The sequence below is a fragment of the Asparagus officinalis genome, chromosome 1, assembly GCF_001876935.1.
Source record: "Asparagus officinalis chromosome 1, Aspof.V1, whole genome shotgun sequence".
Taxonomy (NCBI): Eukaryota; Viridiplantae; Streptophyta; class Magnoliopsida; order Asparagales; family Asparagaceae; genus Asparagus; species Asparagus officinalis.
Window position 1 is genome coordinate 111497000 of NC_033794.1, and position 13214 is coordinate 111510213.

Consider the following 13214-nt stretch of genomic DNA (forward strand, 5'->3'; position numbering starts at 1 on the left):
GCACGCGCATCCTTTTCCTTAGGAGCTGATTAAGACCAATCTTAATCGGCATCCCTTTCATTAGGTGTTGATTAAGACCAGTCAGCTCCTAATGAACGGGATGCCCATATTTCAATCAGTTGTTAATCAATGGTCGTAGTTGTTAATCAGTGGTCTTAATCGTATATTTTTATAAAAAAGCCATTTTGGTTGGGGTTTTCAACCCCTAATACTTTAACCCGAAGTGTTCCTAGTTAGTCGTGATTGACAACCCTGACTCCTATGAATATTTTTACAAATAGCTGGATGACAAATGCTCTGATGCGGCCATGGACCAGCCGGTTCACACCAATTAAGCCTAAAAAACGGTTGTACGTCCGCTCATGCACGACTGTGGATGAAGAATGCAGATCAGATCAAAATGGGTTGAGTCGATCCAAATCTATCTTTTAGATAAAATACTTAGATTAGGGTCTTGAACCTTTTAAATATTTAAAAAAAAAGACACTCTCTCGAGATGTCTCCCCTCAACCTCTGCCGAGACTTGCAAGAAGGTAAGTTATCAACTTTTATCGTGACGGTCTTTTTACACTGATATTCACAAATTCATCTCCGTTATGATCTTCTTCCATGATCCCTCTCTTTCTTCCTCTGTCACCTTCTCTCTTCTTCTCCTGCGTCCCTGACCGCCTCAGAATAAAACCGCCTTGAACAAATGTGAAGTACCAATGAAAATATCAGTCTGTTGCCTTCTGTTCATCCTCCTTTAATTTCTCAGTAACTGTACATTTCACAAACATACCACTTTATGACGTGATAACTGCACAACGCCTAGCTAAAGATCGTCTTAGAACTGTAAAAGTGAAAATTACTCTAGTTTACAAGGGGATGATGCTTATATACAAGCTTGTTATGCCGGACTTAGTAGGAGGAGGTAGCTCTAAACAGGACTGAACGGAAGAATATGATTCACGTAGCTTGCCTAAATTCGGGCGATTCACAAATGTAAATACATAAGTTAAAATCTGTTGTCTTCTGTCCACCAATTTTTTTCTCTATACAAAATTGTCAATTTGGTTCTGCCACAATTTACAAATAAATATATAAGTTAAATCTGTTGTCTTCTGTTCATCATTTCTTCTATACAATTTCCCAATATGAAATTTTACCCCGTTTCCAGAAGGGCTTGAACACGCGTTTTGTTATAACGTATAACGGAAGGAGATACCCCTCACAGAACTGAATGAAGGAGTATGATTGAAGGAATATGATTCATGTAACTGACTCCAAATTTTTGGGGTAAACTCCGGCAACTGAGCAGAAGCAAAATCCACCTTAACTATATCCACGGCCGTTGCTCCTTTCGCTGCGAAACATAGCGCGTGTATCCGACTCATCACTCGGGTACTCGCCAAAGTGCTGATTGGCGGCGGCGGGCTTCAGCGCGCTATTCTGCTGATGCTGCTTGCGTAACTCACCACTAGCGGCGGTGCGGCGGTCATACTCGACGGAGTCAAACTCATAGCTGTCGCCGTCGTCAAAGGCCATGCGATGGAACTTTTGGATGTCGGCAGAATACTGGTCAGAGTTGAAGGCTTGGCTTTGGCCGTATTTTACACCGTTGGTTAGGTCTTGCATCTCGTCTTGGCAGTCCAATGATCTCACCACCTTGAAGAGAGAAGTTAAAAGTTACTTCATAAGAATGTGACAAATACGTCGACCATTTGCGTGATTTTAACTTTTGAGAGTTTAATTTAGCTTACTATAACATAGCTAACAGTTTGTTAACTATATTTTATAAGGGTTAGGTTGCATGTAGACCCGGTGTAGTCCCGATGTTTTGACCTTATTATCCCTCTACTATTATTTTTGCAAATATATATCCCTAAGTGAACTTTTTTCTTACCCTCAGAGGGTTCTATTTGTCAAAAAACAACTTTATCTTTCTTTCAGGTTAGAAGAAACAAAATGGTTTATCCAAGGGGGTCTATCTGCAGCAATGAAACTACAGCAATTGTATAAGTTGAAAAAGAGAATCGATGTGCAATTAACCCTTCAAACATTCATATGCCGCGAGAAGAAGATCTTATAAGCTCTTAACAGAAATCAAATATGTTTACCTGAACCATGCGAGGTCGCTTAGGAGCAGAATGTCGAACGCAAGCAGCTGCAGTTTCGATCATAGTAAACATCTCGATCTTATTATAGTTTCCCTGCAGCCTTGGATCCACCAACTCGTCGCAGTTTCCTGTCTCAAGAGCATGAAGTAGAAGCGGTCGAGCCTGTAAAGATAACAAACAACTTTGAGATAGTACGAGTAAAAACTTTGACAACACATGAAAATTCTATAAATTTCTACAACAATCTAGAGTGTTCTAGAATTATCTAGAATCTTTGTGCAACATTTCGAAATGTGTTAAAAGTCCTTTAGAATGTGACAGAATGCTCTCGATTGTTGTGGTATAGACTAGACTAGACTTAAGTATAAGCAAGGGTAGTAGGATACAACAACAACAACAACAACGAGACCTTTATCCCGATTCTTGGGGTCAACTACATGAATTCTACCTCTTTGACTCAGGTTGAGGGATATCTCCTCATTAACTTAATCATCATCACATATTTTTGACACTTTCTTCCAAATGGAAATTTTGTTAGGCCTACCTCTACTTCTTTGTCACTTCTCCTAATTGGTGCATTTAATGGCCACCATTCCTAAAGGCCAAAATAGAAGTGTTTTTCTCTGAAGTCTTTCGCGTCTTACTTACTCACTTAGTCTGTTAACTAACTAACTAAGCTTCTAAAGTTATGTGTCTACAAATAAAGCATGCAGTAGAATTATTCGTGGCATAATATGAACTCGCCTGGATAGATTAAAACAAGTAATAATATGTTTCATTGCATGTCATGTAGATATCAAACATGAGCATAGCCTTAGGTAAAACAAAAAAATGCATAAATTGTCAATAATAAAGACTCACGAGTTTTCACAATATTGGGATATTGATACAAAGTTACATAATATCTTCATGCAAAAGGTCGGGTAAATTTGCCAACAATGTGTATCAGGTAATCCCAACTCCTTCAATGAGCATACGCTCCCAATTTTAATTTGCAAAGCAATAATGTGTAGACCAAAATTGAGAAGGAAAACCTGGCAATACTACAAAATTTGCAGTATCAGTTGTTAAAGTCTTAATATCAAGAGCGTTCAACCATGTTCTCAGTATCCTGCTTAATTTTTAATGCATTCTTTGTTTTAACCCCCTTGTCAATTAAAAACCTCCACAGTGAAGCTTCCAAAGATTCTTAATCAGTAGCTTTCTAACTTTTACATTTCCAAAGGATGACATTTTAAAAGTTTCATCCATCAAAATTTCAAGAATCCATAATTAAAAGCGAATTTTGTGCAATGTATAATCTGACTAGAGATAGTATGGTAATGAGTATGACCATAAGCCCTAGGGGCGCAAATGGATCAAATATGATTTGAATATATACAAGTGGTACTACGTACATTATTATAATACATATACGTATCTCTTTAAATTATATATAAATATAGTACTATAGTACTATTATGATTGAGAGCGAGAGGAAGAGAGAGAGAGAGAGAGTGAGAAACTTATGTCAACTTAAGTGGACCGTCCACAAAGTTTCTTAGTCATCTGTGAGGATGCCACTTGATTGAGGCTACATTATGGATGATCTACTCCGTGGAGACTTGATCTACATATTCTAACCCCAATACACCAAATTTAGGGTGAACCCGTCGTGGTTTGACCCTCCGTCGAGCCAATGTAAAAAGTTTATTCATTCGAAACCGTTAAAATTGATACGAGTGGATGAATGGTCAAACCACGATGGGTTTACCCCAAATTTGGTGTGTTGGGGTTTTTAGAATATGTAGATCAAGTTTAACGGAGCGGATTATCCACAATGTAGCTCAATCACAGTGATCATCAATGACTAAGAACTTAGTGGAGCGTCCACTTAAGTTGACATAAGTTATATATATATATATAATATATATATATAATATATATATATTATATATTATATATATATATATTATATATATATATTATACTATACTATGGGCTATGAGATCAGTTACAAGTAATGAGGAAATATTAATATGTGGTTATAGATAGAGATCGCATGAGGAAAATAGATGTAGAAGAAATGGTAAGGCTCAACAGGATCTTGTTCTACAGAAAGAATTTAAATGCACCAGAATGTCTTATATCAGAATCCACTTATATAGATCCAAAATCCTAGAGCAAAAACACTGAATCTACAAAATGGTTTCATATTCTTATGTATCTATTTCTGCTGACCATGAATATACAAATCCATTTGCACTCCTAATCATGACTATTAATAGGGGTATAAGTTATTAGCTTGCATGGAGTATTAACAAAGTCTACCTCAAATTCTAAAAGTTTTTCTTACATTGATAAAATCTAGCTCAATTTATTAAAAAAATTATTTACTTTTTGATCAAAAGTAAAAAAAGAATAAAGGTCATCTCCGTCTGGAAGATTTTTTTTTTTACAAGTTGCAAACAATGTTATGACAGCCGAATGCTGTACAAAGTCAACACACATACATTTGATTTCTACGTTTTGATGTCATAATGGAAGAACCAAGATTTTCATTGCACGGAGGACCATTTGGTTATCTAAATCAATAAATGGTAGACATCCATATTTTACCTATAGAACTTCAATCCCATGCTGCAAAGGAAAAAAAGGAAAAGAAAAGAAAAGACTGCAATTTGAAGACTCTTTTCCTAATCTGACTTTTGATCATAGTAAGAGCTGTGGTTTTCTAAGCAACTGTGCATACAAAAGTTGTAGGTTTCGGGCATCATGATTTCACTTTTGATACATGTAGGTTTCAGGATGTATCTAGACAACTGTGCATACAGAAGTGGATGATATATCAGTGTGTGCACATGCACATGCGTGTGCATGAAAATGATACAATCAAAGTATCAACATTCAACAGCCAACTTCTTGGTTACAAAAGTGGATGATATCTGTTGACATATTAGAATAGTTAAGGGGTTATTTGTAAGATGTATTTGTAGGGGGCCTATATAAGCCCATGTTATTTCATTAATAAGATTAGGGTTTCTTCATATATTTCAACTTGGTATCAGAGCCACCAAAATCCTAGCCGCCGCCCCTCCACCCTCACCGCCACCCCCCCCACCGAGAGCACCCCCTCCCCTTACCCGAGAGCCCCCTCCCCCCCATTGGGAGCCACCCCCACATCAGGCCCCTACCCACAGGCACACCCCCCTTGTTCGACAACAACGCCCCTTGTTCGACAACAGCCCCCCCTGTTCGGATCGACAAACACCCCTTTGTTCGATCCGACCTCAAACCCTCTCCCCCCCTTTTTTTTTTCCCCCGATCAGCCCCCACTGTTCGATCCGACATCAGCCCACTCCCACCCTTTGATGCGCCTCTTGCCTACGCCATGCCGGACCTAGAGTTTGGCATGGGTTCCCTCGACTCAGTCCTCGAACTGAGTGATAAAGAGTATATATCTCACATCGATGAGATATATAACTGTTTTTTGGATCTGTTTTCCTCTGAGAAACGAGAAATTTGTTTGCGATCCTACTCTTGTTGTGCAGCAGAGATGCTGCCGAAATTTTCACTGTACACAACAAGGATCGGAAGAGTAGGTGACCAAGGTGTTGGGTCTGAAGCCTGTTCGATGGAGGAGATCTCAAGAAGTTGAACCCTGGCGGAGGTGTCAACTTTGATGAAGCTGATGAAGTTGTCGGCTGGTGAGAGCGCGACAAAACCATCGAAGAAGTTGGAGCTTCCGACCATCGATCTGAAGCTTGATGGACCGAGTACTTACCTGAGCTGGTCGCGGCGGGTGAGATATACCATTGCAGGGAGAAATCTGAAGGGTTATCTGACAGGAGAGGTGACAGAGCCGGAGGAGGACTCAGAGGGAAGAGATGAGTGGAAGTCCACTCATATGTTGGTGTACATCTGGCTTCTCAACTCGTTGGTCCCGACGATCGCCGCCACGGTGGATGGCATTGAGAAGGTGAAGGACGTCTGGGAGAAGTTGAGGAGGACATATGATGGAGTGGGGAATAACCTGAGGGTATTCTAGATTAAAGGAGAGATCGACGCCACAGTCCAGGAAGAGAGGACTGTACAGAAATATGCTACAGAGTTGGAGCGCCTGTGGCTGGATTATGATCATTTTTCCTCCCGGGCTAGCTGCAAGGACCCGGGATGTAAAGAGCGGGAGGCCTTTCTACAAGAGAAGACTATGGTGTTTCTCAAGGGATTAACATCAGAGTTCGCTCAGCGAATCGCATTGCTGCTAGCTCAGCCGAAGATTCCCACGCTTGAGGAGGCTGTCTCTGCTATGATCCAGGAGGAGACTCGCATTCGGCTGCAGGCGGGGACATGTGGACTTCCTGTGGTGAAGTCAGCACTGGCAGCCTCTAGCAACACTGGATCTAGGGGAGAGACTCGATAATGCTACAACTGCGGTGCGGTGGGTCATCTAAGACATGCTTGCACCAAGCCACCCAAGGAAGAAGATTCGGGTGGACGTGGACAGTTCGGAGGTCGTGGTCATGACCGTGGGGGTCGACGAGGTGGAAGAGGAGCAGGGAATCAGGCGAATCTGACGATAGCAGAGGAAGAAGAAGCTGAGGTGATCTTTACAGAGGAGGATCGTGCTCTCCTGACGATACTAAAAAAAACAGCAAGTAGCAGGGGATGGAAACTTGAGGAGTGGGACTGAGGAGGCATCCACTTCGTTCTTCGCCAGAGACAACACTGCTACCTATGCTCATCCGACCAAAGGTACTAATGACATACATGCTCTTGCTTCTATGTCTCCCGACAGATCATCAGAGTGAATAGTCGACTCCGGTGCGTCTCGCCATGTGACAGGTAATGCTAGTGAGTTCTCATCATATACTCACTTAGCATCGCCTGATAGTATTCAAACAGCTGATGGTACATTTTATCCGGTGGTTGGTAAGGATACAGTCGATTGTACTGGTTCTGTAACTTTGTCCAATATTTTGTATGCTCTTTCCTTTCCAGTCAATCTTTTATCCATTAGTTCTATCATCCTCCAACTAAAATGTATTGTTTCTTTTGATATTCCCAAGGTGATCTTTCAGGAGAAGGGGACAGGATGGAGACTTGGGACTGGCACATGGCGTAATGGACTGTGGTATCTGGATCGTGAAGGGCTAGATTCAGCTTTGGTGTCAATGGTAGAGAGAGCAGAAGTAGGATCTGAGATGAGTGCTGAGAGTGTGTTGATATTTCATCACAAACGCTTGGGACACTTGTATTCCTTTAATTCCGATTACAACTTGATTACAAAAGAGAAGAGAACGAATTTGATTCTCTCCTTTGTTTAAAACTGGGTTCTTCACGGTGGCGATGGAGTGCCTCCCTCGAATGCTTGCGTCGAGTTTGCTCTCCGTTGACGATCCGCACGTCTTGCTTCACTGGAACGATGTCTTCTCCTCACGATTCGACGCTGTGGAGAACTTGCGTGGCAAGTTTGAAACTCTTGATGAGTTGATAACTCTGAACGAGTTTTAACTCTTGAAAAAGATTTGATTTGAACCGAAAGTCGGTTATAAGCCAAGGATCAAAGCTCTCTGTTGCCGAACGTTGAAGATGATCTTCCTTGAAGGATGATGCCGATCTCCTCCGAAGTTCGCCCAATGATCTCCCCTGTTGCTGCCAATTCTTAGCTCCAAAAAGCCCACCTTCAATGGTCGATTCAAGCCAAGAAAAATCCAACCTTGCTGCCAACTCTCAGATCCAAAAAAATGCCAGCCCCTTAACTCAGTTGAGTTTACCCATATTTATAGGGAATTAAGGGGTGTAACCGCCCCCTTAATTCTCTCCATAGTGACGCGAAAATCCCTCAAATCGTGAAGGGAAAACGGTTCCTGCAACCGTTCAGTTCGTGTTTGAACGAGTCAAACACCCACGTGGGCGTTCAGGATCCTAACTCCGCGTTTTAGAATTGAGACGCGGAGTTGGGTACTCGCTGGGCATTGAAAAACGCGGGTCTGACCCTAGCGTTTTAATGTTGTAACGCGGGTTCGACCCTGGCGTTTTGATGTTGTAACGCGGGTTCGACTCTGGCGTTTTGATGTTGTAACGTGGGTTCGACCCTGGCGTTTTGATGTTGTAACGCGGGTTCGACCCTGGCGTTTTGATGTTGTAACGCGGGTTCGACCCTGGCATTTTACTGTTGACACACGGGGAGGACCTCCGCGTTTTGGTATTGATACACGGGGAGGACCTCCGCGTCTTGCCTTGAAGAGATTATCACCAAGTAATCTCTTTTTGTCATAGCGTTGCAAAGATCATTGTCTTGTAATCTTCATCTTGGCTCCTTGAGAATATGAGAGTCGTCAGATTGTAACTCCCGATGTTGATTTTGAAGGCTGTTGAATTAGAGCTTCCATCAGTTATCGTGAAGGTCGTCAGATTGTAACCTTCAGCGATCTACGCGAAAGTCTTCATATTACAGCCTTCTGGAAGTCGTCAGATTGTAACTTCCATCACCGGTGTTTGATGGGGGATAAGCTATTTATTGTGGTTTTTAGACAGCCTACAGAGTGCTGAGAGTGTGTTGATGCTTCATCACAAACGCTTGGAACATACTTCTTTTGGTGTTTTAAGTAGGTTATATCCATCTTTATTTGAGAAAGTAAATAAAGAGAAACTTGTGTGTGATGCATGGTGTTTTAAGTAGGTTATATCCATCTTTATTTGAGAAAGTAAATAAAGAGAAACTTGTGTGTGATGCATGTAAGTTGGGAAAGCTTACTAGAAGCTCTTATGTTAGTTCTGATCATAGGAGTTTTTATGCATTTGATATGATACATTCAGATGTGTGGGGGCCGTGTTCCACAAGTTCTATGAATGGATACAAGTATTTTGTTACCTTCATTGATTGCTTCTCTCGTGTTACTTGGTTATACCTGATAAAGAATAAGAGTGAAGTGTTTGGCTGCTTTTAAAACTTTCATAGGTATGTTTCAGACTCAATATGAAGCAGTGGTGAAGGTATTGAGATCTGATAATGGGACAGAGTACACCAACAGGGTGTTTGGAGAATATTTATCATCTTAGGGAATACAACACCAGATTACATGTCCATACACACCAGCTCAGAATGGGGTAGCGGAAAGGAAGAACAAACATCTTTTAGAGGTTGCTAGAAGTATGATGATCTCCATGAATGTCCCAGAAACATTATGGGGGCAAGCAGTATTGACTGCAGCGGCGCTGATCAACAAAATGCCCTCGAGAGTACTGGATTGGAAGTCTCCGTGTGAAACGTTGAAAGGAGATAATGGTGGGATTCTTCCACTGAAAGTATTTGGCTGTGTGTGCTTTGTGAAGGATAACAGACCATCAGTCGGGAAGCTTGCCCCTAGAACGGTGAAGTGCATTTTTGTGGGATATTCTGCTATTCAAAAGGGATATGTTTGCTGGAGCCCGGTGGAGAAAAGGCTGTTCGTGAGCATGGATGTGTACTTTCGTGAATTTGAGCCATATTACACACAGAAGGTACCCTCATCCGTTGGTGACTCGCCCAATACTGGAAGTATGAGGTGAGAAGGGGAGAATGGTGAGAGGCAGATGAATAATGTAGAGAATAATATGAAGAAATCGATTTCTCTAACGATTCCTTGGGAAGGAGAATTGGTTGAGGAGGAGCAGGAGAATAAAAAAGAAGAGGATAAGGAGACAAGAGGTGTTAGGCCCACGGTTCAGAGGGAGCTACTTACCTATAGTAGAAAGGGGAAACAAATTGCAGAAACAGTACCTACAGTGCCACTAGTGCCAAGTCCCTTATCAACGCCTGTCCCGACTCCTGAGACACCTACACTACCATCAGATTCCTCTAAATGTGATATCATTCCTCTCCTTACTCCTCTCACACCAATGTCAGTACGGAGGACTACTCGTAGCAATGTGGGACATCCTCCCGATAGATATGGTTGAGATCTTACCCAGTTTGTATTATATTCTAATATTCACCCTGCACATGGAGCATTCATTGCATCATTGGACTCTGTTACTGTACCTAACAATTGACAGGTTGCTAAGAAGGACCCAAAGTGGAAAGCGGCTATGCACGAGGAGCTAGGGGCTCTTGAGAAGAACCGCACTTGGGAACTAGTAAAACTACCAGAAGGGAAGAGAGCAGTTGGATGCAAATAGGTCTTCACTATGACGCAGAATCCAGATGGACAAGTTGAGCGCTACAAGGCTCGTCTGGTGGCAAAAGGGTATAGCCAGACGTATGGAATCGACTATGATGAGACGTTTGCACCGGTAGCGAAGATGAGCACTGTTCGGACCCTGATCTCTCTGACAGTAAATGGTGGATGGAAGCTACACCAACTAGATGTGAAGAATACATTCCTTCATGGAGATCTGGTGGAAGAGGTATACATGAAAATACCACCAGGATTCGACACAGATCAGACAGTGGGCAAAGTCTGCAGATTGAAGAAGCCCCTCTATGGCCTGAAGCAGTCTTAACGTGCTTGGTTTGACAAATTCAGGAGGGCTATGATTGGTATGTGGTACCAGCAGATCAACGCCGACCATACCGTGTTTTTTTGACGAAGTGGAGGCCACATTACCATGCTAGCGGTATATGTGGATGATATGATTATTACAGGAGATGATGAGAAGGAGATTGCCCAACTCAAAGTGAGACTGGGTAAGGAATTCGAGGTGAAAGATCTTGGCTTGCTTTGATATTTTCTTGGGATAGAGATAGCTCGAGGAGCTGAGGGGATTATTCTCTCCTAAAAAAAGTATGCACTGGATCTTCTCAAAGAAACAGGGATGTTAGGGTGTAAACCTGCAACTACACTGATCGATCAGAAGTTCAAACTGGGTGCTGAGGCTGTAGAGCCGGTTGATCGTGACAGATACCAGAGACTGGTGGGCAGGTTGATCTATTTGAGTCACACACCTCCCGATATCTCTTTTGCAGTGAGCGTAATAAGTCGCTACATGCATGATCCGAGGAATGGTCATATGGACGCAGTGTACCAGATTCTTAGGTATTTGAAAAGTGCCCCAGGAAAAGGATTGATGTTCAGGAAGAATGAACATATGAGCATTGAGGGTTATTGTGATTCAGATTGGGCTAGTTGTGCTGATGACAGGAGGTCCACCTCAGGATATTGTATCTTTATAGGAGGCAACTTGGTCTCGTGTAAGAGCAAGAAGCAGTCAGTGGTGGCGAGGTCAACAGCTGAAGCAGAGTATAGAGCTATGGTCTTGGGAGTCGCGGAATTGTTATGGTTGAAGAGTATGTTGGTGGAGCTGAAACTGGATCAATGAGCAAAGATGAAGCTGTGGTGTGATAACAAGTCAGCCATCAGTATCGCTAATAACCCAGTGCAGCATGATAGAACCAAACACATCGAGATCGATAGGCTCTTCATCAAAGAGAAGTTGGACAGTGGATTACTAGAGTTAAGTCATGTTTCAACTAAAGACCAGACAGCAGATTGTCTGACTAAGGGACTTAGCTCAGTAGATATGGTTAGAGGATGTGACAAGATGGGCTTAGTGGATATCTTTCGCCCATCTTGAGGAGGAGTGTTGACATATTAGAATAGTTAAGGGGTTATTTGTAAGATGTATTTGTAGGGGGCCTATATAAGCCCATGTTATTTCATTAATAAGATTAGGGTTTCTTCATATATTTCAACTATATCTCTGTGCGTGCACACGCACATGCGCGTGTATGAAAATGATATAATTGAAGTATCAACAATTCAACATTCAACAGCCAACTTCTTAATTACAAACTAATGTATCCAAAAAGTTTCCAACTAAAGTGTCAACCATGAAATGAAGACTATAAGAGTTAAGATAAATGTGAAATAAGCTAATATGATAAAAGAAATCAAGCATTACCCATTCGACTAAGCTCTCATCTCCTATAGGTCTCGTTGCATCTACAGGCTTGCGTCCTGTTATCATCTCAAGAAGCACGACTCCGAATGAAAACACATCAGATCTATCGGTTAATTTTCCACTCGATGCATATTCTGGTGCCATGTATCTGATAGTCAGTAAACATTTACAGATAAGTACATGTTCATATATCTTCTTTTTATTTGACACAGAGAACCAAAAAGAAGAATGAATTGAAATTGAAATTCAAGTAGTTCAAGTAAAATAAGCATTTCAATGATTGTTTAATGGAATCAAAATCTACCCGAAGGTCCCCATAACACGAGTAGATACATGGGTGTTAGTATCATTTGAAAGTTTTGCAAGCCCAAAATCTGCAACCTATAGGTATGAGAATTTAGGAACATTATAATATGACAGTTGACACTCAAAAAGGGGGAAGAAGAGAACAATTCAACCTGAATGCATGCATACCCGTGGTTCAAAAGAATCTTCCAAAAGTATATTAGCTGATTTTATGTCCCTATGGATAATTTTAGGATGGCCTGAAGATATAAGAACAAACCTAAGAAAGATAAAATGATATTACCATAACTACATTCTATATTCGCCTTATTCTCAAAATGAAAATAAAAACTACTTACAGTCTTCATGTAAATATGCCAATCCCTTAGCAGAACCAATGGCAATTCTCATCCTTTTCGACCAATCCAACGTATTCTTTCCTGGCCCATAGTCATGGAAACCATATTAAATCTTAGCATTTTCGACTAAATCAAACTAGGTTACTTGTTGATAGACCCCCTGTGCTATTGCACAATTGCGAATAGAACCTCTGTAGGGCTATTGGTGCAGATAGACCCATATACTTTTGCCCAAGTGCAGTTCGACCCCGAGTGAATTATGTCTGACTGTTAAAAGAGTCCAAAAATTTCACTCAGGGGGTCTATCTGCAGCAATTGAACTATGGGGCATCTATTCGCAATTAAGCCACCAAACTAAATCAAAAAGATGTTCTCAAGTTACCATGCAAATGGTGCTCAAGAGTATTATTCGGGAGAAACTCGTAAACAAGCAACCGATGGTATTCAGCGATGCAATAGCCTACAAGAGAGACCAAATATCGATGGTGAACTCGACTAATGATATCAACTTCTGCTCTGAATTCTCTCTCTCCTTGGCCACTTCCAGCCTTGAGTTGCTTCACCGCAACCCTCCTGCCATCAAGAAGAGTGCCCTTGTATACACATC

At 41.6% G+C, this 13214-nt stretch overlaps 1 protein-coding gene across 1 annotated transcript in view; it reads right to left on the reverse strand.

Moving 5' to 3' along the window:
- The window catches only part of LOC109828982 (proline-rich receptor-like protein kinase PERK12), a 14305-nt gene continuing 2084 nt past the window's right edge, over positions 994-13214 (reverse strand). The window contains exons 6-12 of the mRNA XM_020396009.1: positions 12990-13214; positions 12608-12688; positions 12438-12508; positions 12268-12344; positions 11964-12111; positions 2100-2261; positions 994-1647 (exon numbers count right to left, since the gene is read on the reverse strand). The exon at positions 12990-13214 is cut by the window's right edge and continues 198 nt beyond it. Of these exons, the coding sequence (XP_020251598.1) occupies positions 1315-1647; positions 2100-2261; positions 11964-12111; positions 12268-12344; positions 12438-12508; positions 12608-12688; positions 12990-13214 (1097 nt within the window). The 3' untranslated portion in view covers positions 994-1314. The remainder of the gene's footprint in view (positions 1648-2099; positions 2262-11963; positions 12112-12267; positions 12345-12437; positions 12509-12607; positions 12689-12989) is intronic.